We start from the raw sequence: 26,040 nt of genomic DNA, 5'->3' as shown, positions 1-26,040 counted from the left end.
AAATGTCCCTTGTCTCTCTAGGAGATTTGAGATAGTCCTTAAGACCCAGCTACCTGATAACACTAAGAAATACAGGCAGGGGTGACCACCAATGGTCATAGGGTGGCAGCTCTAAGAGACACCAGGGCTAGTGTGACAGCTGTCAGTTGCCGGCTGGTGTCCAAAGAGCAGGTTATACCCCATGCATTCTTCCCTGTAGTTGCCGCGGACAACTCAGAGAGCCAGTGTGAGGTGGCTCCGGTTCCGTTTGAGTGGGGGGGTCATCTCAGGTACTCTCCAAGTAGCTGTGAGGCCAGACATGCCTATAGATTGTCTGTTGGGCAATGATTTAGAGAGCTACCCTTGGGCTAAGGTGGAGAAGAAGGCTCATTTGGAGATGTTGGGTCTGCCTGAGGGGGCGTTTGTGACCACTGGGTCTATGTCAGCCAGTAAGGGTTTTCAAGAGGTCCTGGTGCCTGAAAGTATGGCCCAGAAACCTGCCTTAAAGAGAAGAGGTAGGGGGTGCGGGAAACCAGCCTCCATGGTTCCCATGGTCCAGGAGGAGGCAGACCTTGAGGGGGATGCCCTGCAACCTACAGGGAAACAAGTTGCTGAACTGGAGGACCTGCCTGAGCTGACCCATTGGCAGCAGGGAGGAGGCACTGCCAGGGAGGAATATTGTGAGAAGCAGAAGAAGTGCCCTCCTCTTGTGGGTTTGCGGCAACAGGCCACAAACCAGGCAGCAGGTGATCAGTCTGGATCACATTGGATCTAGTGGGAGAACTACCTCCTGTATAGCGAGCCTAAGGTTGCTGAGCTTGGGCCAGCCCATGTGCTGGTGGTACCCCAGCGCTTCAGAGCCTTCCTAATGGGTTTGGCTCATGATGTGCCGTTAGCTGGACATCTGGGGCAGGACTAGACCTTTGAAAGGCTGGTCACCCACTTTTATTGGCCCCAGATGCGGAAGAGTTCAGACACTAATTGTAGGACTTGTCAAACTTGCCTGGCAAGTGGGAAAAGTGGAAGGAAGCACAAGGTTCCCCTCGAGCCTTTCTCCTGTAGTTAGTACCCCCTTTGAACGGGTAGGCATTGACATTGTTGGGCCACTGAACCCCAAGACAGCCATTAGTAACAGGTTTATCCTGGTCTTGGTGGACCACGCTACCCGATACCTGGAAGCCATCCCTCGCAGGACAGTGACGGCCTCGCGGTGGGACGTGCACTGATGGGGATTTTCTCACGTGTGGGGTTCCCCAGAGAGGTGGTGTCAGACCGTGATACAAACTTCATATCTAATTATATGAAGTCCCTGTGGCAGTAGTGCGGCGTTACATACAAGTTCACCACTCCTTACCACCCCCAAGGTAATGGGCTGGTTGAGAAATTCAACCGGACCCTTAAAGGTATGATTATGGATCTTGAGAAACCTATGAGGCATAGGTTGGACGTCCTCTTGCCATGCCTTCTTTTTGCTTACCGTGAGGTGCCACAGAAGTCCCTAGGGTTCAGCCCCTTTGGACTGCTGTATGATCACCCGGTAAGAGGACCTTTGAGTCTGGTCAACGAAGGCTGGGAGCAATCACACAGGAAACCTTCCCAGGATGTATACAGTTAAATGCTGGCCTTCAGGAACCAGACTCAGTGATTCAGACAGCTCGTTCAGGCGAATCTGGAAGCCAGCCAGGAAAAGATGAAGCGGTGGTACGGTCAGAATGCCACTCTGAGCTTCAGCCTGGTCAGAAATTTTGGGTCATGGCCCTGTAGAGCCCTGTGCTCTCCAGGACGGGTGGACCGGACCATTTGAGGTGGTGGAGTGCAAGAGTGATGCCACTTACCTGATGAACTTGTCGTCTCCTAGGAACCCTTTGCAGGTCCTGCATGTTAACCGTCTGAAGCCCCACTTAGGTCCGAAGTGGGCATGCTCCTAGCAACAGATGATAGAATGGAGGAGGAGACCGAGCCTCTTCCTGACCTCCTGTCTGCAACAGAGCAAGATGGGTCAGTGCATGGTGTCAGCCTCTCTGCCACACAGACCCTTGGACAGCATCAAGAATGTTGCCAACTGTTGGGACAATTCCCTGATATGTTCTCCCTGGTGCCTGGTGTCACTGAGCGGTGGGTCCATGATGTGGACACAGGGGACAATCCTCCTGTTAAGCACAAGGCTCACAGAGTGACTGACAGGGTCAGAGCTCACATCAAGGAGAAGGTCTCCAAGATGTTTGCCTTAGGGGTGATTGAGTCCTCTAACAGCCCTTGGGCCAGCCCAGTGATCTTGGTCTCAAAGGCTGCCATGCCTGGTGCCACCCCCAAACTCTGGTTCTGTGTGGACTATCGAGGACTCAATTCAGTCGCCAGGACTGACGCGCACCCCATTCCCAGAGCTGAAGAGCTCATTGATCGGTTAGGGGCTACACGGTACCTCAGCAAGTTTGATTTGACGTCTGTGGTACTAGAAGATCGCCTTAACTGATGGGGCCAAAGAGAGGTCCGCATTTTCCACACCAGATGGGCACTACCCATTCTGGTTTATGCACTTTGGGATGAAGAATGCCCCTGCCACCTTTCAGCGGTTGGTCAACCAGGTGTTGGCTGGACTGGAGGATTTCAGTACCGCCTAACAGAATGACATCGCAGTGTTCAGCGCCAGTTGGGAAGAACATCTGCACCACCTTTGGGAAGTGTTGATGGCACTGCGAAAAGCAGGCCTCAGCATCAAGGCGAGTAAGTGCCAGATCAGGCAGGGTTCTGTGGTGTACTTGGGGCACCAGGTAGAGAGCGGCCAGGTGGCGCCCCTACAACCCAAGATTGATACCATCCTGGCATGGGAACCCCCCCCCAAAACCCAGACACAGGTGAGAGCCTTTTTAGAACTCACAGGGTCCTACAGGAGGTTTGTCAAGGGGTATGGCAACATTGTTGCACCCTTGACTTAGCTGACTTTCAGGAAGCAGCCCAAGAAAGTGAACTGGACTGACACCTGTCAGAAGGCTTTTGACGCCCTCAAGACTGCCATGTGCACAGCACCCGTGCTTCAGGTGCCCAACTTCTCAAAGAAATGTATTGTCCAAACTGATGCTTCAGAGCATGGTGTGGGGGCTGTCCATTTACAGATTAATGAGGAGGGCCTAGACTAACGTGTAGCCTTCATCAGTAGGAGGTTACTTCTACTGGAACAGAGGTGGAGTGCAATTGAGCGTGAGGCATTTGCTGTGGCCTGGGCACTGAAGAAGTTGAGACCATACCTGTTTGGGACTCACTTCCGGGTTCAGACAGACCACAGGCCCCTCAGATGGTTGATGCCGATGAGGGATGAGAACCCAAAGTTGTTGATGTGGTCCATTTCCCTACAGGGGATGGACTTCACAGTGGAACACCCCCTGGTACAGAACACGCCAATGCTGATGATCTTTCCAGATTTTCCCACCTTAGTGAAGAGAACTCCCAAGGGGAAGGGTAGTTCTCCCCACATTTCAGCTGGAAGGGACACGTGTTAGACATGGGACCATTGGCATGAGTCTCCCTTCCATTTTTCACTGATTGCCTCCTCTGTTTTTTTATGTTTTGCTGGTTTAGATGCTTTGGGCACTGCACCACTGCTATTCAGTGCCACAGTGCAAGTGCTCCCTATGTTAAATTGATGTATTGATTAGTGACTCCATGGTTGGCTTATTTGGTTTACTTGTCAGACCTTAGTACAGTGCACCACATGTGCCCAGGCCCTGGGGGTAGTATAGTACTGCCATGTCGACTTGGTAAGTGCACCCACTTGCCAGTCCCAATACCTTCCCTTTCCTACATATCAGACACCCCTAAGGTAGGCCCAAGGGCAGGGTGCATTGCATGTAAGAGGTAGGACATGCCTTGGTGTGTGTGGCATGTCCTGATAGTGAATTAGAGCCATTTTTGTTTTACACTATTGCCAGGCTACCTGTCCCCATAAGCCAGAATTGGCAGTTTGATTATAATATCTTATAGTCCTAACTGACCCAGGGAAATGGCAGAAATTCGAATTTAGTATGCCTGAACTCAGGATGATAAAATACATATTTTAGTAAAGTTAGTTTTAACATTCTGTGTTTCTTACCTAACCATCCAGCCTGCCTCTGCTAGCTTGTGTATTGCATGTCTGGTTTGTGAGTGACAGGGGCTGGGAAGGCTCCAGGAGACAAGGTGAGTCAGCACAGGGTTGAATAGACCCATCTGCATGTAGTGTGGTGGGAGGAGTAGCACCTGGGCATGAATAGGGCTGTGCCTGCCTTCCACAAAGCTGGCTCCACCTCCGGTGGTGTGTCTGAGGACCAAGGCCCACCCTGATAAAAGAGGAAAGGGTGCATTGGCAGAATTCACCCAGATGTGGTTTGAACTAGGTACAGGACCCTCTGCCTTCAGAGGACAAATAATTTTGCAGTATAAATATTGGAACCCAGACCTCAGGACAGTAGATCACTTCTGGGAAAACAAGACAAACCTTTGCCAAGGAGAAGAACCAAGGAAGCTGCAGGAGTTTGGACTGCCCCTCTGCCAATATGCTGTTTGCTGAGTTGGCCTGCAGTGGGTTCTTTATTGCCAAGGAAAGGAGAAAGAACTTTAAGGAACTTTCATCATCTATCCGAATATTTCTCCTAGGGCTTGAATTTGAGCTTGCCTCCTGATTGAGGTCTCAGGGGTACAAAAGACTTCATCTCTTCTGTTTGCCTGCACCTGGAACTAGCTGATCTAGCTGCTACAGAAGGAAATTGCAACACTGATGCCGGCGAGCGACACCGTACTCTGCATTGAAGCCGTGAGCGCTGCTTCAACTTGCGACGTAGGCCCGACACCTGCTGCTGTGCCTCATCGACTCCGAAGCCAACATTATCGTGGAGCCGATCCTCGATGTGGGTGAACAAAAATCCATCGACATCGTGACATCGTACGGCACCGTGGCTTCAGTGCCTTCGCAACATCACCTCCTCTCCGGTAAGGAACTGATGCCTCCCCTGCTTTGCGCAAGCATCGAGGACCCGACGCATCGTCCCCGAAGCAAGGAACCGACGCCGCACAGTGCCAACGACACCACATCTCCCCGACACCGTGAGCTGTCTTAGTTTTCCAAGGTACTGTTCTGTGTGGGTCAGTTTTGATTCCATTCAGACGCCGTGCACCTCGTGGTCGGTGCCGTACTTTGGGATTTCTTTGACCTTGACGTTGTGATAACTCCAATTGGGGTTATCTTTTGCTAAAGACTGCTTTTAAGTGAATAACCTAATTTTGAACTACCTCTACTATTTGGAAGTATTTTCGATTACAGTATTGTAGATTTTTGTCATTTGTGGTCTTCTGTTAAGTCTATATAAAGAATACTTATTTTTATAAAACCTGTGTGGTGTTCATCTGTAGTATTTTCACTGTATTACTGTATGTGTTCACTAATGCTTAACACACTGCCTCTGAGATACGCCTGTCTGCTCTTGCCAAACTACCAAGGCGGTGAGCAGGGGTTATCCAGGAGTGTAATCCCCCTTCCCTGACTAGAAGCAAGGGTCCCTATTTGGTCAAAGGCGCAAACCATGGCCAGAGACCCTCAGTTCTAACACATGACTATGCAACTAACAAAATGATTGATTTGTGCATACTAGGGCGAGAAGATCAGGCACAAATAAAGTGTTTAAGTGTTCAAATGTTCTCTAATTGTTCGCTCCTCACTGCCCTTCTCTAATTGTTCGCTCCTCACTGCCCTCCTTTACAGGCTCTTTGCCCCCCCCCCTTTTTTCTCTCCTTTTCTCTCTACACATCTATTTGTTATGATACTATAGATGTTGAATAGGGGTCGTGAAATTTTCCCACATTGCAATCCAATGTTATGTCCTTTGCAACACGCGGCTGGCCCATCAAGGGTTGTAGGCGACATGCTGTGTAAAATTAGCATAGATATGTGTCCTGGAAATCGCACGTGCCTCCCTTAACCAACGAGGCCGGCCCTCGAAGGGTTGTGGGCCATATTCTGTGTATACATAGACCCTTCATATGATTTTCTTATGAAAATAAAACAGATTTAAAAAAAGAAAAAAGTGTTCAAACGTCAATCTCTGCCTGATGTAAAGATGGCAGCGGCACAGTTGCATTGTCTGAGTTGACTGTGCTGTAGTCGCTGTGGGGTGTACTCAGCTTCGAGACGCATGCGCAAGCTGCAGCAGGAGCCGGTGTGCGTGAGGGGCTGGGCGGGCAGCATGTGCTGCTTGTTTTGTGCTTAGAGTGGCCCAGGGGCAGCTGTGCAAGAAGCTGTGGCTGCAGCAGTAGGTGGAGGAAACCAAGTTTAGAGCCCCCGCCTCCAGTACCCCAAACACAAGACGCAGGGTATGCAGAGACTTTTGGACCGACTGCCTGGGGGTTTCTGGGGAGTCCTGTCAGCTCGCCGCGACTCCTCTGTCTCTCTCGGCTGCCAAATTGTGCCCCGGGGCCTGGTGGAGCACTGAGACAGGAGGAATCGTCCTGCGGCTGCCACCGCCGGGGTGTTGGAAGGTGGTGGAGAGGGAAACATGGGAGTGAGGAGTCCCCCAGCTAGGAGAAGAAAGGCAAATAAACCCCCGAACAGCCCATTACTGCTCTGCAGCTCCTCCGCTGCCCCGGGCAGGAGGTGAGTCCCAGCCGAGGAGGTGCCCTTGGATGCAGCTTGCATTGAAGGTACATTTATGCTTACTGTGGTAGGCACTATGCAGTGATGGGGCAGGTAGCGCACCATCGCTCCTGGGATGAGCACCGGAGTAACTTCATGGGCCATTATGCTCTGATAGTGCAGCTGTTGTGCCTGCTGGTCCAGTGGAAGTGCCTGTGGAGGAGAGAGGTGGGTGCAAGGTACTGTGATGGTACAGTGAATTTCCTGTTGTGATGTAATGGAAGTGATTGTTTACTCTGTTGATGCAGTAGTGGTGGTTATGGGAGGGTATGCAATTTAACTGCAGTTTTGGTGTCTTTGGAGGCATTGAGCTGCGATGAGGCAATTGTAGTGCCTGCATGGGGCAATTTTCTAAGAGGGTGCAGCGGAGAGACCTGTGATGATTGAACAGTGGGGGCACTGTTGTGTGATGGGTATATGTGTGGCACACTGAGTAGGACACATGGTGTGACAGTCTTTAATCAAAGGCTGTGTCTGTCTGTGAAAGGCAAAGAACTGTAATTTGGCAATGGAGATGTCATTGGGGCAAGTGGGGGAAATGTGCTATAATGGCGTACTGCTGGTACCTGTGGGAGGAATGGTGTTCCAGTGGCTTCTTAGGGCCATTACTGTTTCATTGATGGTGGGTGTTTGTGTATTACATAATAATAGGATCCTGTCTATGCAAATTAAGTTTGGGCTGAGAGTGTCCACGCCGCCCTCCTCTGTCTACCAAAGTTATCCAATGGATTTGGTGCTTCAATTATAATTCCTAAGATTATAAGGTGAAGGATACAATTTCATGTCTATCTAATGTTAAAACTATACAGAGAAGGCCACCCTTGTGATGTCCCTCGCATTGCCATACCCACTACCCCTCCTGTTTTGTTGACGTAGATGGTGTTGGGTAATTTTCGAGGCACACACAATGGTGAGTAAACACACATACATATTGGATATTTATTTTGGTGCTCCCTTGCCCTCGGTGAAGGGTTTGCTATGTAACACTCTATATTAGTGCAGTTGCAGGCTGTCATCTTTCCAACACAGCGCTCTTCCTATTCGTTCCTGCTCCTACCAATCGCTTTGCATTCTTTCCTCTCACCTCATTGCTTACCGGTCCCCCAAACCGCCCTACCTTGCTGCAGTAAGTAGAAAACTGAGCAGGGCTAGGAAGGCGGAGTGTGTGCTTGTTAGGTTGTTTAAATTATTTGCTTTGTCAATAGTAGTTAGTTACATATAATAAATAAGCACCATACATGGCTTTCTTGTATATAACATTAAAAATGCTTTAGGTCTAACATGATTATCTAAAACAACTACAACAAGTCTTTTTAAAGTTCTATCAAGGTCAGTGAAAGGTGGTACTGCTAGAACAGTAAATGTTTCAGTACCCAGGCTAATATGCTACATAGCTAAATACATGTAAGGGCCCAGAGGCGAGACCGATTGCATTGCAAATGCTTGCTTTTTTGATCAGGGGTGTTGCCTTCTTTTAAAGAGCGTGTTGCCTGGAAACACTACGAACCACATGTGTGTGTGCACCTGAGAGCTATGTATTTGAAACACAAGTCATCGGTCAGCTTTTGGCTGTGTGTATTCTGTTTATCTGAAGAATGGACACTAAAATGTGCTAACGTCATCGGCCTCGGTGAACGTTTCATTGCAACTCATCTGATTCAAGCTCAACAGAAGGTGTTCGAACGTCATGCAAAACGATACTACGGTACCTCGCGGGAAAAGGCACGTGCTGTAAATGGGGACTTTTTCTGGGCACACCACAAACTAACACCAATATAGTGTGAGGTTATATCTGATATACATTCTATTTGGGCACAGATATGCGTGTTACTGGCACCCTGCTGTGATTTCGCGAATGCGTTAGTAAACTTGAATGTGTCGCTGTGAAATAAAGTTTATTTAAATTATTTGCCTGAATAAAAAGTTTTGTATGTTTTATCTCTTACTCATTTGTCTGACGGATTTTGGTGGATGGTTGACAAGGCCAGTGGTGCCGCTGATCCAGTGGTCAGACACCCTGTGGCTCTGAGACCCTAGTAGCATTGTTATGAAGCTCTGAGTGATACAACATCCAGAGAGATGGAAGTAAGATAATAATTGACTGTCCTTTGCAGTGGTTTTTTCATGAACCAATGAATATGGTCTGATAGGACATGGGTGTGTTTGACTATAAGTCAGCATTTCATTTTAATCAACATTCTGACTCTGAAGGATATTCATGTGCTAGGAAACCATTTACCCTTCTGAGAGAAGACTCCAAGACTGCTAGGCAAGTAAATGACCTACACTGACAAGGAACAAGATCTCCTATTGATGGACTGAACCCTAAAGAGCGCCCCAGCGTAAATTTTTACCCGCTCACCAAATACGTCTGGGCTAACCAAGTATACTGCAGACTTTGGGCTAGATCCTTCTTGTAGGACATCATTAAAAAGGAATGGTATGCCCTTGATTCTTGACGAAGGACAGGCTCATCTAACTCTAGGAGGAATACTACAGGGCAGACAATGCGGAAGCATCAGGCCTCCCATGTGTGTTTAGGCTATGGTACGTCACAGTTTTGTACTACCTCAACTGGTGAATACACTTTGCTGTGTCAGCTGGGAGACAGCCATTTTGTTGATGGGCAAACAGGCTTACCGTATAGAATAAATACATTGCCAGGTAAGCCTACTGAGGAGTTGGTTGAGTATTGTGAACTCTATGTACGGGTTGCTTGCTAGTGCCACATGTATGCTTCACAAAAGAATAGTAAAGTGGAGACACACAGTTTAAAGTTGATGTTACACTGTCCAAGAAGTGGTGAGAAAGCCGCAGGACCAGTTGCCATATACCACTGGTACTAAACAGGTACTAAACACAAAAAGAACGTGGGTAATGTGAACCTTTTCACACTGCAGGCTGTTGTGGCATAGGGAGAAATTGATAAGATGCTGGAGTTACAGATCACTTTAATACATTCTGATAGTGTTTCCAGATCTTTAAAGCCACCTCTTTAGAAAGTGTTCGGTGTTAGAAAAATATTAAGCACAAGGATTCGCATAAAGGCTGCATATCAAATATTCATAGGCAACTACAACAGCATGAAACCACAAAAAATGTGGCAGCTTGTTCATTCCTAAGTTGTACTGGACTAAAGAGACAATGCCTAAATACTACTGGACCCTAAAGAGCATTTGTTAGACCTGTCATCCTTAGGGTGGTCGCACCCCCAACCTTTTGCCTGTTGCCTCCCACTTTTGCGGATTCCTTTTGTTGGCCCTAGGACTCTGAGCACTTTACCACTCCTGACCAGTACTGAAGTGCATGTGCTTCTCCCCTAAAGATGATGACATTGGTTATACCAGATTGTCATATTTGATGTACTGGTAAGTCCCTTGTAAAGTGGTATACCATATACCAAGGGCCTGCACTTCAAACACTACTAGTGGGCTTGCAGCACTAACAGTGCCACCCACAAAAGTGACCTCTCAAACCTGTCTCAGGCCTGCCATTGCAGTGCCTGTGTGTGCAGTTTACTGCTGATTCAACTTGGCATTTAAAACTACTTGCCAAGTCTTAAACTCCCCTTTTCTTACATGTAAGTCACCCCTAAGGTAGGCCCTAAGTAACCCTAAGGGCAGGGTGCTACGTATGTAAAAGGTAGGCCATGTACCTTTATGTTTTTTATGTCTTGATAGTGACAAACAGCCTATTTTGTTTTTAACTACTGTGAGGCCTACCCCTCTCATAGGCCAGTATTGGGATATATTTAACATTATTTTAAGCTGTAATTACTGATGATAGAGAAGTAGATTTTTCATGTTTCATATGTTTGGAATGGTCTTGATAAATCATCTTTACTGATCAAGTTGGGATTAGCATTACTGTTTCAGAAATGCCACTTTCAGAAAGTGTGTTATGTGAACAGTGGTTCAGCCACCTCGATACATTTAATTTTATATCCCCCAAAGGTGGGACTATCAACAATGATTTAGTAACACACAACACTGATATTGTAAACAAAAAGACAGTCAACTTGAAAAAGCGTTAATATATTTGAAAACATCATGAACTTTAAGATAATGACATAACAAGACATATATCAAACCTACACAACAAACATCAGTGATTATCTACAATGGTGACAAAAACGGGATAGATAGTGACTGATACACACACATGGCATGGTAGACAGGACTGGGTTGAAGGTGATCCTTGTGCACTTCAGAGGGCTCATTTGAAGTCATCCCCTCCATCAAAAGCACTTTTGGGTATAAGTACTGGGTCTCTGACCTCTGAAAAACAGACACTTCTGGATCTTGAACTGAACCTGTGCCAAAAGGACTGCTGTACTGCTTAAAGGACTAAATTACACTGCTTTTCTGGAAGTAGCCCTGCTGCCTGCTGCTCCCTGACTCTACTGGAAGGAGAGTTGGACTCTAACATCCCTCCAGGTGCTCGCCAAGGGCTTGCCTCCTGTGTTCTGAAGTCTCAGTGGCACAAATGACTTCCTCCAATTCTGCTGGTGCTGCTGGACTCTGTCTTCTGCAAGTTCTACCCTTGCCCGAGGTGCCCCTCCAAGTTCTCGGCCTCAGAAGTGGGTTCTACAGCTGATTTCTGCAAAAACGATGCATTGCATAAACTGCATGAGAAATTCCACTGCATTGCCCTTTGAAGCCGACACAGAGGCTGCCCAACAACAGCGGTTACACAGCCTGCACGACTTGACAACAACACTCAGCGAGGCTTGGGGATGATGCACTGCATTCACTTAATCGGAGCTCCCACATGGTGCGGGACACCCTTTGCGCGGCATGACGATGAAGCATTATATTCTTGACATTGACAACATTTCCAGCCAAGGTATATCTTCAGGGGGACCTGTCTGGGTCCTTTAGCCGGCCTGTCATCGATCGTGGTCGGCCTAAACTTAGAATTTGCACCAGTCCCTCGCGGCCTCAAGTAACATTTTGACCGCTAGTAACTTCTTAGCACTATTTTTGTTATTTAATATTTAAACATTTATATATTGACTTCTACTGATTGGACTTTAGACATTTTGGTCTCATTTTGCTCAGATACATAGTATCTATTTTTCTAAACCTATGTGGAGCCTTTTTTGGGGTATTCATTGTGTTACTGTGTGTGTGTTGCACAAATACTTTGCACATTGCCTCTTTAGATAAAGCTGACTGATGTGTGTCAAGCTACCAGAGGGTGAGCACCGGTTATCTTGTAGTGTGTATCTAGACTACCCTGACTAGAGTGGTGGTTCCTACCTGGCATGGGTGCATACCCTAGCCAACAAGGAAAACCATTTCTAACATCTTGTCTGTGGGAATATGAACAATACATCTGAGGAAATAGGTTCCTTTCACAAACTTTACCTCCTAGGCAACCACACCCTCACTAGATTGCCTCTGAATATACAAATTTCAGTTTTATGTCACTTCTAACTCCACAACCGTATGTTCTTTTCTCTGCTTTTCCCAACTTACATCTTTGATCAATATATAAACCTTAAAATGTATAAATCAAAGTTGAATAGAAAGTCAAGACTTCATTAAAAAGAAAAGCAAAAACTAGGTAAGACCATATATTAGGATTGACAGTAACTAATAATCCTACATACCGCTCCAACAGTATTAACCAGCTCAAATACATCCTTCTTCACCGCAGCTTGATCAGATCCCTTTATCTGGTACTGTAAAGACAAGAGAACACATTAGAGAGTACAGTCCGATGCCATCACTAGTTACATTTGTCATCAAGAAGATGGTAACTTACCCTGAAATTGTCCACCATTATGCTCAGCTCCACGATGCTTGTTACTGGGAGCACGTCTCGCTTCCGCTGTAACCAAGGGACACATTGCCCATTAAATTCTTTTTATTCATGAGGATAGTAAAGCAAAAAGAGAAAACTGTATTTACAGATGTTTCATCACAAGCTAACCGAAGCACAGGTAGTTACATTCAAAACACAGTCCCTACGTATTATTCTGTATAGTCATCTTACTATTGTTGAACCAGTCATTTTCTCTGACTGAGTCCATCTGTGTGAAGATATTTTTTCCCCTGGTGCTCCACTCACAGATCAACTGTGTGAGAAAGTGTATTATTAGTTGGGGGGATGATAGTCTACCACAAGTAATAATGTCACTATTCTTGTTAGGTCCAGTAAAGGTTTCAGTATTTAAACCTGAGCTTAACCCCTGCTAGCTATGGCACAGAGCAGACAGGCTAAACTTAAGAACACATGTAAAGCATTCAGAAGTACCAAAACAGTTAAAAAAAAAACACAACACAATAAAAATACTATGCCAATTTATCAATATAGAGCATAATCTAAGGAACAAAATTAGACTAAAATAACAAAGATCTAATTAGAGGAACTAGAGATACGAATATTTATTTACATTTTAAACTTACATATATCACCAAAAAGGGTTAATCATGAGATCCATAAAGGGGCATCTAATTGCACTATATCTGTACATAGGCATGATTTGAGGCTAAATGCAATGGAGTGCAGGTTGACTATAGAAACCAGGTTCAACCTTGTTGAAGGTTTTACCTTTAAACAGTCTCTGAAATGGAAACCAAAATCCTCAGTGGGCCCAGGCAGCAGGCTGTGGCAGAGACGGTTTTCAAGAGGCTGGATAGCCATAAGACCAGGTCCTGGTAAAGCTGCTGCGTTTTGGAAGGAAATCTCTGATGGGGAGAAATTCAAAATGTGTTCCCAAGAAAGGTCCCTGGATGGCAAGATATTTTTGGCATCTTTGCCCGGTGAAGATTTCTAAGTTTAGTCATAGTCACTTTTCTGGAGCTTGGATTTATTCAGCCAGGAAAGGCAGCAAACTGTAGTCGAACAGGACTCCACAAAGCTGACTACATTATAAAATTGATTTGCTCCTGAGGAAAAGCTCAGAGTGGGAGCAACTTGAATCATTGGCCCAGCAGCAACGCACCTTCATTGGATTGACTTAGGAGGTTTGTCCCCGTCCTCCAGGGGTCTTTGGAGTCAAAAAAGTTTCTAAGACCCAGGTTTCTCAGGATGGTATGAGAAGTACACGTAGACAGAGTAGAGGGTCCCAGGACCTCAAAACCAGCCCTTAGGGGTCAGGAAGACTCACTCCAGCTGAAGTCACTTGCAGGGCCCAGGGCAGGTCCAGTTGGAACTGGTGAGCTAAGCTCTTCAGGAGAAATTTCTTATTGCAGCTTGTTGTGTCCCTGTATCTTAACAGGAGGTTAGCCGACTGACTTTTGGAGTTCACTTCTTTGTCATGTGTACAAGTGGAAGCAGGTCCAGCCTTTCAGATCTCGTACAGGTCTCAATAGCTGGTGCAGTCCTGCTTTTGTCTTTCACTGGCCTAGTACCGTTTTCAAGAGATTGCCCAGGGGTGCCACATTTATGCCTGGCACTGGAGGTGGCACCTAGTTCCTATCTAATCAGTAGGAAACAAGTTCCCTGGGGTAACCCTATCAACTTTTGAAGCAGTTCCTGTGTGCCCTACTGTAACAATACCACAGTATTCCTGTCTGCCCAAATCCTAAAAAGTGAAACCCTTCTCATCCTTGTGGAGCACCTGTGTGCATACCCAGGAAACGTGGGCTCCAACTTAGCAATCACTCCTTAGTGGCAACTTTAAACTAGTACTGGAGGCAGCTCATCTCCCACTGAGATTGGTGCCTGTCTCACTAGTGGAACAAACAAGGGCCCTACCCTGGTGTCAGCTAACATTTTCCTGTGATAGGGCATGTATTTATTTAATTTGAAACGTTTTATATAGCGCTGGCTAGACCCAGAGGAAGCGGAGCGTTTTACATGAGGTAGGACAGTTTCACAACATTGTTACATAGTAACATCAGTTTCTGTGGTGTTGCATAACATAGAAAGGGAAAACAATAGAACATAGTTACATGAGACTTATTATTAAAGCATTGCAAACAAAACAGGTGATGGACAGAATGTGGATCAATGTCACACATTCACCCCAGTCCAAAGATCTGGGCCCAAATCCATTGTTTTTTTGCACTCCACACCACCCTGGGTTAGACAATGGTGATATGCAAATCAGCTCTGACCCTGTGCCCCAAGGGAACAGTCCAGTCCGAACTACAAAAGCCATGTCCTTCCCAGAACGGAATCAAGCATCCGAGGACCGGACCTGTTTCGAGGTAACACCTCTCATCAGCCCGGCTAGCTTGACTCCAGTGGTGTGGAGTGCCTGGGACCCACGTCTGAGCATCCCCAGCGCACTTATGGCGGCAATTGCAAACAAAACAGGTGATGGACAGAATGTGGATCAATGTCACCCATTCACCCCAGTCCAAAGATCTGGGCCCAAATCCATCGTTTTTTTGCACTCCACACCACCCTGGGTTAGACAATGGCGATACGCAAATCAGCTCTGACCCTGTGCCCCATGGGAACAGTCCAGTCCGAACTACAAAAGCCATGTCCTTCCCAGAACGGAATCAAGCATCCGAGGACTGGACCGGTTTCGAGGTAACACCTCTCATCAGCCCGGCTAGCTTGACTCCAGTGGTGTGGAGTGCCTGGGACCCACGTCTGAGCATCCCCAGCGCACTTATGGCGGCAATTGCAAACAAAACAGGTGATGGACAGAATGTCCGTCTATCACTTGTTGTTTTTGCAATTGCCGCCCTAAGTGCGCTGGGGATGCCCAGACGTGGGTCCCAGGCACTCCACACCACTTGGAGTCAAGCTAGCCGGGCTGATGAGAGGTGTTACCTCGAAACCGGTCCGGTCCTCGGATGCTTGATTCCGTTCTGGGAAGGACATGGCTTTTGTAGTTCGGACTGGACTGTTCCCATGGGGCAACAGGGTCAGAGCTGATTTGCATATCGCCATTGTCTAACCCAGGGTGGTGTGGAGTGCAAAAAAAACGATGGATTTGGGCCCAGATCTTTTGACTGGGGAAATGTGTGACATTGATCCACATTCGGTCCATCACTTGTTGTTTTTGCAATTGCCGCCCTAACTGAGCTGGGGATGCCCAGACGTGGTTCCCAGGCACTCCACACCACTTGGAGTCAAGCTAGCCGGGCTGATGAGAGGTGTTACCTCGAAACCGGTCCGGTCCTCGGATGCTTGATTCCGTTCTGGGAAGGACATGGCTTTTGTAGTTCGGACTGGACTGTTCCCATGGGGCAACAGGGTCAGAGCTGATTTGCATACCTCGAAACCGGTCCGGTCCTCGGATGCTTGATTCCGTTCTGGGAAGGACATGGCTTTTGTAGTTCGGACTGGACTGTTCCCATGGGGCAACAGGGTCAGAGCTGATTTGCATATCGCCATTGTCTAACCCAGGGTGGTGTAGAGTGCAAAAAAACGATGGATTTGGGCCCAGATCTTTTGACTGGGGAAATGTGTGACATTGATCCACATTCGGTCCATCACTTGTTTTTGCAATTGCCGCCCTAAGTGCGCTGCGGATGCCCAGACGTGGGTCCCAGGCACTCCACACCACTTGGAGTCAAGCTAGCCGGGCTGATGAGAGGTGTTACCTCGAAACCGGTCCGGTCCTCGGATGCTTGATTCCGTTCTGGGAAGGACATGGCTTTTGTAGTTTGGACTGGACTGTTCCCATGGGGCAACAGGGTCAGAGCTGATTTGCATATCGCCATTGTCTAACCCAGGGTGGTGTGGAGTGCAAAAAAACGATGGATTTGGGCCCAGATCTTTTGACTGGGGAAATGTGTGACATTGATCCACATTCGGTCTATCACTTGTTGTTTTTGCAATTGCCGCCCTAAGTGCGCTGGGGATGCCCAGACGTGGGTCCCAGGCACTCCACACCACTTGGAGTCAAGCTAGCCGGGCTGATGAGAGGTGTTACCTCGAAACCGGTCCGGTCCTCGGATGCTTGATTCCGTTCTGGGAAGGACATGGCTTTTGTAGTTCGGACTGGACTGTTCCCATGGGGCAACAGGGTCAGAGCTGATTTGCATATCGCCATTGTCTAACCCAGGGTGGTGTGGAGTGCAAAAAAACGATGGATTTGGGCCCAGATCTTTTGACTGGGGAAATGTGTGACATTGATCCACATTCGGTCCATCACTTGTTGTTTTTGCAATTGCCGCCCTAAGTGCGCTGGGGATGCCCAGACGTGGGTCCCAGGCACTCCACACCACTTGGAGTCAAGCTAGCCGGGCTGATGAGAGGTGTTACCTCGAAACCGGTCCGGTCCTCGGATGCTTGATTCCGTTCTGGGAAGGACATGGCTTTTGTAGTTCGGACTGGACTGTTCCCATGGGGCAACAGGGTCAGAGCTGATTTGCATATCACCATTGTCTAACCCAGGGTGGTGTGGAGTGCAAAAAAACGATGGATTTGGGCCCAGATCTTTTGACTGGGGAAATGTGTGACATTGATCCACATTCGGTCCATCACTTGTTGTTTTTGCAATTGCCGCCCTAAGTGCGCTGGGGATGCCCAGACGTGGGTCCCAGGCACTCCACACCACTTGGAGTCAAGCTAGCCGGGCTGATGAGAGGTGTTACCTCGAAACCGGTCGGGTCCTCGGATGCTTGATTCCGTTCTGAGAAGGACATGGCTTTTGTAGTTCAGACTGGACTGTTCCCATGGGGCAACAGGGTCAGAGCTGATTTGCATATCGCCATTGTCTAACCCAGGGTGGTGTGGAGTGCAAAAAAACGATGGATTTGGGCCCAGATCTTTTGACTGGGGAAATGTGTGACATTGATCCACATTCGGTCCATCACTTGTTGTTTTTGCAATTGCCGCCCTAAGTGCGCTGGGGATGCCCAGACGTGGGTCCCAGGCACTCCACACCACTTGGAGTCAAGCTAGCCGGGCTGATGAGAGGTGTTACCTCGAAACCGGTCGGGTCCTCGGATGCTTGATTCCGTTCTGAGAAGGACATGGCTTTTGTAGTTCAGACTGGACTGTTCCCATGGGGCAACAGGGTCAGAGCTGATTTGCATATCGCCATTGTCTAACCCAGGGTGGTGTGGAGTGCAAAAAAACGATGGATTTGGGCCCAGATCTTTTGACTGGGGAAATGTGTGACATTGATCCACATTCGGTCCATCACTTGTTGTTTTTGCAATTGCCGCCCTTAGTGCGCTGGGGATGCCCAGACTTGGGTAATTATTTTTGTCCACCCTAAGCGTGGAAGGGTATTCTCAGATGTGAGACCCTTGCTCATTGCACCATCAGGATTCAAGCAAACCGGGCCGAAGACGGCTGTAATGCCAGAAACCGGTCCCCGGGAGCTTGTTTCCTTCCCAGTGTAAGAATTGGCTTCTGTAGTTTGGTTTGCCCTGTTCCCATCATGCACTGGGACAGGAACAGACTAATTTGCATACAGCCAGGTTCTGAAACTGGGATTGTGCAGTGAGCTAAAAAACGGTGTTGGATCTAGCCCTGATCTCTTGACTGGGTGAGAGCTTTCTGCTTAATTCAGAGACTCTGTCCCTCACCACCCCTTGTTGTAAATACTTTTGTCCACCCTAAGCGTGGAAGGGTATTCTCAGATGTGAGACCCTTGCTCATTGCACCATCAGGATTCAAGCAAACCGGGCCGAAGACGGCTGTAATGCCAGAAACCGGTCCCCGGGAGCTTGTTTCCTTCCCAGTGTAAGAATTGGCTTCTGTAGTTTGGTTTGCCCTGTTCCCATCATGCACTGGGACAGGAACAGACTAATTTGCATACAGCCAGGTTCTGAAACTGGGATGGTGCAGTGAGCTAAAAAACGGTATTAGATCTAGCCCTGATCTCTTGACTGGGTGAGAGCTTTCTGCTTAATTCAGAGACTCTGTCCCTCACCACCCCTTGTTGTAAATATTTTTGTCCACCCTAAGCATGGAAGGGTATTCTCAGATGTGAGACCCTTGCTCATTGCACCATCAGGATTCAAGCAAACCGGGCCGAAGACGGCTGTAATGCCAGAAACCGGTCCCCGGGAGCTTGTTTCCTTCCCAGTGTAAGAATTGGCTTCTGTAGTTTGGTTTGCCCTGTTCCCATCATGCACTGGGACAGGAACAGACTAATTTGCATACAGCCAGGTTCTGAAACTGGGATGGTGCAGTTAGCTAAAAAACAGTGTTGGATCTAGCCCTGATCTCTTGACTGGGTGAGAGCTTTCTGCTTAATTCAGAGACTCTGTCCCTCACCACCCCTTGTTGTAAATATTTTTGTCCACCCTAAGCGTGGAAGGGTATTCTCAGATGTGAGACCCTTGCTCATTGCACCATCAGGATTCAAGCAAACCGGGCCGAAGACGGCTGTAATGCCAGAAACCGGTCCCCGGGAGCGTGTTTCCTTCCCAGTGTAAGAATTGGCTTCTGTAGTTTGGTTTGCCCTGTTCCCATCATGCACTGGGACAGGAACAGACTAATTTGCATACAGCCAGGTTCTGAAACTGGGATGGTGCAGTGAGCTAAAAAACGGTGTTGGATCTAGCCCTGATCTCTTGACTGGGTGAGAGCTTTCTGCTTAATTCAGAGACTCTGTCCCTCACCACCCCTTGTTGTAAATATTTTTGTCCACCCTAAGCGTGGAAGGGTATTCTCAGATGTGAGACCCTTGCTCATTGCACCATCAGGATTCAAGCAAACCGGGCCGAAGACGGCTGTAATGCCAGAAACCGGTCCCCGGGAGCTTGTTTCCTTCCCAGTGTAAGAATTGGCTTCTGTAGTTTGGTTTGCCCTGTTCCCATCATGCACTGGGACAGGAACAGACTAATTTGCATACAGCCAGGTTCTGAAACTGGGATGGTGCAGTGAGCTAAAAAACGGTGTTGGATCTAGCCTTGATCTCTTGACTGGGTGAGAGCTTTCTGCTTAATTCAGAGACTCTGTCCCTCACCACCCCTTGTTGTAAATATTTTTGTCCACCCTAAGCGTGGAAGGGTATTCTCAGATGTGAGACCCTTGCTCATTGCACCATCAGGATTCAAGCAAACCGGGCCGAAGACGGCTGTAATGCCAGAAACCGGTCCCCGGGAGCTTGTTTCCTTCCCAGTGTAAGAATTGGCTTCTGTAGTTTGGTTTGCCCTGTTCCCATCATGCACTGGGACAGGAACAGACTAATTTGCATACAGCCAGGTTCTGAAACTGGGATGGTGCAGTGAGCTAAAAAACGGTGTTGGATCTAGCCCTGATCTCTTGACTGGGTGAGAGCTTTCTGCTTAATTCAGAGACTCTGTCCCTCACCACCCCTTGTTGTAAATATTTTTGTCCACCCTAAGCGTGGAAGGGTATTCTCAGATGTGAGACCCTTGCTCATTGCACCATCAGGATTCAAGCAAACCGGGCCGAAGACGGCTGTAATGCCAGAAACCGGTCCCCGGGAGCTTGTTTCCTTCCCAGTGTAAGAATTGGCTTCTGTAGTTTGGTTTGCCCTGTTCCCATCATGCACTGGGACAGGAACAGACTAATTTGCATACAGCCAGGTTCTGAAACTGGGATGGTGCAGTGAGCTAAAAAACGGTGTTGGATCTAGCCCTGATCTCTTGACTGGGTGAGAGCTTTCTGCTTAATTCAGAGACTCTGTCCCTCACCACCCCTTGTTGTAAATATTTTTGTCCACCCTAAGCGTGGAAGGGTATTCTCAGATGTGAGACCCTTGCTCATTGCACCATCAGGATTCAAGCAAACCGGGCCGAAGACGGCTGTAATGCCAGAAACCGGTCCCCGGGAGCTTGTTTCCTTCCCAGTGTAAGAATTGGCTTCTGTGGTTTGGTTTGCCCTGTTCCCATCATGCACTGGGACAGGAACAGACTAATTTGCATACAGCCAGGTTCTGAAACTGGGATGGTGCAGTGAGCTAAAAAACGGTGTTGGATCTAGCCCTGATCTCTTGACTGGGTGAGAGCTTTCTGCTTAATTCAGAGACTCTGTCCCTCACCACCCCTTGTTGTAAATATTTTTGTCCACCCTAAGCGTGGAAGGGTATTCTCAGATGTGAGACCCTTGCTCATTGCACCATCAGGATTCAAGCAAACCGGGCCGAAGACGGCTGTAATGCCAGAAACCGGTCCCCGGGAGCTTGTTTCCTTCCCAGTGTAAGAATTGGCTTCTGTGGTTTGGTTTGCCCTGTTCCCATCATGCACTGGGACAGGAACAGACTAATTTGCATACAGCCAGGTTCTGAAACTGGGATGGTGCAGTGAGCTAAAAAACGGTGTTGGATCTAGCCCTGATCTCTTGACTGGGTGAGAGCTTTCTGCTTAATTCAGAGACTCTGTCCCTCACCACCCCTTGTTGTAAATATTTTTGTCCACCCTAAGCGTGGAAGGGTATTCTCAGATGTGAGACCCTTGCTCATTGCACCATCAGGAATCAAGCAAACCGGGCCGAAGATGGCTGTAATGCCAGAAACCGGTCCCCGGGAGCTTGTTTCCTTCCCAGTGTAAGAATTGGCTTCTGTAGTCTGGTTTGCCCTGTTCCCATCATGCACTGGGACAGGAACAGACTAATTTGCATACAGCCAGGTTCTGAAACTGGGATGGTGCAGTGAGCTGAAAAACGGCGTTGGATCTAGCCCTGATCTCTTGACTGGGTGAGAGCTTTCTGCTTAATTCAGAGACTCTGTCCCTGACCACCCCTTGTTGTAAATATTTTTGTCCACCCTAAGCGTGGAAGGGTATTCTCAGATGTGAGACCCTTGCTCATTGCACCATCAGGATTCAAGCAAACCGGGCCGAAGACGGCTGTAATGCCAGAAACCGGTCCCCGGGAGCTTGTTTCCTTCCCAGTGTAAGAATTGGCTTCTGTAGTTTGGTTTGCCCTGTTCCCATCATGCACTGGGACAGGAACAGACTAATTTGCATACAGCCAGGTTCTGAAACTGGGATGGTGCAGTGAGCTAAAAAACGGTGTTGGATCTAGCCCTGATCTCTTGACTGGGTGAGAGCTTTCTGCTTAATTCAGAGACTCTGTCCCTCACCACCCCTTGTTGTAAATATTTTTGTCCACCCTAAGCGTGGAAGGGTATTCTCAGATGTGAGACCCTTGCTCATTGCACCATCAGGATTCAAGCAAACCGGGCCGAAGACGGCTGTAATGCCAGAAACCGGTCCCCGGGAGCTTGTTTCCTTCCCAGTGTTAGAATTGGCTTCTGTAGTTTGGTTTGCCATGTTCCCATCATGCACTGGGACAGGAACAGACTAATTTGCATACAGCCAGGTTCTGAAACTGGGATGGTGCAGTGAGCTAAAAAACGGTGTTGGATATAGCCCTGATCTCTTGACTGGGTGAGAGCTTTCTGCTTAATTCAGAGACTCTGTCCCTCACCACCCCTTGTTGTAAATATTTTTGTCCACCCTAAGCGTGGAAGGGTATTCTCAGATGTGAGACCCTTGCTCATTGCACCATCAGGATTCAAGCAAACCGGGCCGAAGACGGCTGTAATGCCAGAAACCGGTCCCCGGGAGCTTGTTTCCTTCCCAGTGTAAGAATTGGCTTCTGTAGTTTGGTTTGCCCTGTTCCCATCATGCACTGGGACAGGAACAGACTAATTTGCATACAGCCAGGTTCTGAAACTGGGATGGTGCAGTGAGCTAAAAAACGGTGTTGGATCTAGCCCTGATCTCTTGACTGGGTGAGAGCTTTCTGCTTAATTCAGAGACTCTGTCCCTCACCACCCCTTGTTGTAAATATTTTTGTCCACCCTAAGCGTGGAAGGGTATTCTCAGATGTGAGACCCTTGCTCATTGCACCATCAGGATTCAAGCAAACCGGGCCGAAGACGGCTGTAATGCCAGAAACCGGTCCCCGGGAGCTTGTTTCCTTCCCAGTGTAAGAATTGGCTTCTGTAGTTTGGTTTGCCCTGTTCCCATCATGCACTGGGACAGGAACAGACTAATTTGCATACAGCCAGGTTCTGAAACTGGGATGGTGCAGTGAGCTAAAAAACGGTATTGGATCTAGCCCTGATCTCTTGACTGGGTGAGAGTATTCTGCTTAATTCAGAGACTCTGTCCCTCACCACCCCTTGTTGTAAATACAGACGTGGGTCCCAGGCACTCCACACCACTTGGAGTCAAGCTAGCCGGGCTGATGAGAGGTGTTACCTCGAAACCGGTCCGGTCCTCGGATGCTTGATTCCGTTCTGGGAAGGACATGGCTTTTGTAGTTCGGACTGGACTGTTCCCATGGGGCAACAGGGTCAGAGCTGATTTGCATATCGCCATTGTCTAACCCAGGGTGGTGTGGAGTGCAAAAAAACGATGGATTTGGGTCCAGATCTTTTGACTGGGGAAATGTGTGACATTGATCCACATTCGGTCCATCACTTGTTGTTTTTGCAATTGCCGCCCTAAGTGCGCTGGGGATGCCCAGACATGGGTCCCAGGCACTCCACACCACTTGGAGTCAAGCTAGCCGGGCTGATGAGAGGTGTTACCTCGAAACCGGTCCGGTCCTCGGATGCTTGATTCCGTTCTGGGAAGGACATGGCTTTTGTAGTTCGGACTGGACTGTTCCCATGGGGCAACAGGGTCAGAGCTGATTTGCATATCACCATTGTCTAACCCAGGGTGGTGTGGAGTGCAAAAAAACGATGGATTTGGGCCCAGATCTTTTGACTGGGGAAATGTGTGACATTGATCCACATTCGGTCCATCACTTGTTGTTTTTGCAATTGCCGCCCTTAGTGCGCTGGGGATGCCCAGACGTGGGTAATTATTTTTGTCCACCCTAAGCGTGGAAGGGTATTCTCAGATGTGAGACCCTTGCTCATTGCACCATCAGGATTCAAGCAAACCGGGCCGAAGACGGCTGTAATGCCAGAAACCGGTCCCCGGGAGCTTGTTTCCTTCCCAGTGTAAGAATTGGCTTCTGTAGTTTGGTTTGCCCTGTTCCCATCATGCACTGGGACAGGAACAGACTAATTTGCATACAGCCAGGTTCTGAAACTGGGATTGTGCAGTGAGCTAAAAAACGGTGTTGGATCTAGCCCTGATCTCTTGACTGGGTGAGAGCTTTCTGCTTAATTCAGAGACTCTGTCCCTCACCACCCCTTGTTGTAAATACTTTTGTCCACCCTAAGCGTGGAAGGGTATTCTCAGATGTGAGACCCTTGCTCATTGCACCATCAGGATTCAAGCAAACCGGGCCGAAGACGGCTGTAATGCCAGAAACCGGTCCCCGGGAGCTTGTTTCCTTCCCAGTGTAAGAATTGGCTTCTGTAGTTTGGTTTGCCCTGTTCCCATCATGCACTGGGACAGGAACAGACTAATTTGCATACAGCCAGGTTCTGAAACTGGGATGGTGCAGTGAGCTAAAAAACGGTATTGGATCTAGCCCTGATCTCTTGACTGGGTGAGAGCTTTCTGCTTATTTCAGAGACTCTGTCCCTCACCACCCCTTGTTGTAAATATTTTTGTCCACCCTAAGCATGGAAGGGTATTCTCAGATGTGAGACCCTTGCTCATTGCACCATCAGGATTCAAGCAAACCGGGCCGAAGACGGCTGTAATGCCAGAAACCGTTCCCCGGGAGCTTGTTTCCTTCCCAGTGTAAGAATTGGCTTCTGTAGTTTGGTTTGCCCTGTTCCCATCATGCACTGGGACAGGAACAGACTAATTTGCATACAGCCAGGTTCTGAAACTGGGATGGTGCAGTTAGCTAAAAAACAGTGTTGGATCTAGCCCTGATCTCTTGACTGGGTGAGAGCTTTCTGCTTAATTCAGAGACTCTGTCCCTCACCACCCCTTGTTGTAAATATTTTTGTCCACCCTAAGCGTGGAAGGGTATTCTCAGATGTGAGACCCTTGCTCATTGCACCATCAGGATTCAAGCAAACCGGGCCGAAGACGGCTGTAATGCCAAAAACCGGTCCCCGGGAGCGTGTTTCCTTCCCAGTGTAAGAATTGGCTTCTGTAGTTTGGTTTGCCCTGTTCCCATCATGCACTGGGACAGGAACAGACTAATTTGCATACAGCCAGGTTCTGAAACTGGGATGGTGCAGTGAGCTAAAAAACGGTGTTGGATCTAGCCCTGATCTCTTGACTGGGTGAGAGCTTTCTGCTTAATTCAGAGACTCTGTCCCTCACCACCCCTTGTTGTAAATATTTTTGTCCACCCTAAGCGTGGAAGGGTATTCTCAGATGTGAGACCCTTGCTCATTGCACCATCAGGATTCAAGCAAACCGGGCCGAAGACGGCTGTAATGCCAGAAACCGGTCCCCGGGAGCTTGTTTCCTTCCCAGTGTAAGAATTGGCTTCTGTAGTTTGGTTTGCCCTGTTCCCATCATGCACTGGGACAGGAACAGACTAATTTGCATACAGCCAGGTTCTGAAACTGGGATGGTGCAGTGAGCTAAAAAACGGTGTTGGATCTAGCCTTGATCTCTTGACTGGGTGAGAGCTTTCTGCTTAATTCAGAGACTCTGTCCCTCACCACCCCTTGTTGTAAATATTTTTGTCCACCCTAAGCGTGGAAGGGTATTCTCAGATGTGAGACCCTTGCTCATTGCACCATCAGGATTCAAGCAAACCGGGCCGAAGACGGCTGTAATGCCAGAAACCGGTCCCCGGGAGCTTGTTTCCTTCCCAGTGTAAGAATTGGCTTCTGTAGTTTGGTTTGCCCTGTTCCCATCATGCACTGGGACAGGAACAGACTAATTTGCATACAGCCAGGTTCTGAAACTGGGATGGTGCAGTGAGCTAAAAAACGGTGTTGGATCTAGCCCTGATCTCTTGACTGGGTGAGAGCTTTCTGCTTAATTCAGAGACTCTGTGCCTCACCACCCCTTGTTGTAAATATTTTTGTCCACCCTAAGCGTGGAAGGGTATTCTCAGATGTGAGACCCTTGCTCATTGCACCATCAGGATTCAAGCAAACCGGGCCGAAGACGGCTGTAATGCCAGAAACCGGTCCCCGGGAGCTTGTTTCCTTCCCAGTGTAAGAATTGGCTTCTGTAGTTTGGTTTGCCCTGTTCCCATCATGCACTGGGACAGGAACAGACTAATTTGCATACAGCCAGGTTCTGAAACTGGGATGGTGCAGTGAGCTAAAAAACGGTGTTGGATCTAGCCCTGATCTCTTGACTGGGTGAGAGCTTTCTGCTTAATTCAGAGACTCTGTCCCTCACCACCCCTTGTTGTTAATATTTTTGTCCACCCTAAGCGTGGAAGGGTATTCTCAGATGTGAGACCCTTGCTCATTGCACCATCAGGATTCAAGCAAACCGGGCCGAAGACGGCTGTAATGCCAGAAACCGGTCCCCGGGAGCTTGTTTCCTTCCCAGTGTAAGAATTGGCTTCTGTAGTTTGGTTTGCCCTGTTCCCATCATGCACTGGGACAGGAACAGACTAATTTGCATACAGCCAGGTTCTGAAACTGGGATGGTGCAGTGAACTAAAAAACGGTGTTGGATCTAGCCCTGATCTCTTGACTGGGTGAGAGCTTTCTGCTTAATTCA

At 48.2% G+C, this 26,040-nt stretch overlaps 1 protein-coding gene across 1 annotated transcript in view; it reads right to left on the bottom strand.

Moving 5' to 3' along the window:
- Positions 1-26,040, bottom strand: part of LOC147712256 (disintegrin and metalloproteinase domain-containing protein 9-like) — a 1,115,055-nt gene that overhangs the window by 813,267 nt on the left and 275,748 nt on the right. Inside the window, exons 7-8 of the mRNA XM_086922984.1 lie at positions 12,407-12,472; positions 12,252-12,323 (exon numbers count right to left, since the gene is read on the bottom strand). Coding sequence (XP_086779110.1) covers positions 12,252-12,323; positions 12,407-12,472 — 138 coding nt within the window. The remainder of the gene's footprint in view (positions 1-12,251; positions 12,324-12,406; positions 12,473-26,040) is intronic.

Source organism: Lissotriton vulgaris, chromosome 5 (genome assembly GCF_964263255.1).
Source record: "Lissotriton vulgaris chromosome 5, aLisVul1.2, whole genome shotgun sequence".
In the NCBI taxonomy this organism is placed as follows: domain Eukaryota; kingdom Metazoa; phylum Chordata; class Amphibia; order Caudata; family Salamandridae; genus Lissotriton; species Lissotriton vulgaris.
Note: the sequence above shows the minus strand (reverse complement) of the source record. Positions and strands in the feature narration are given on the sequence as shown.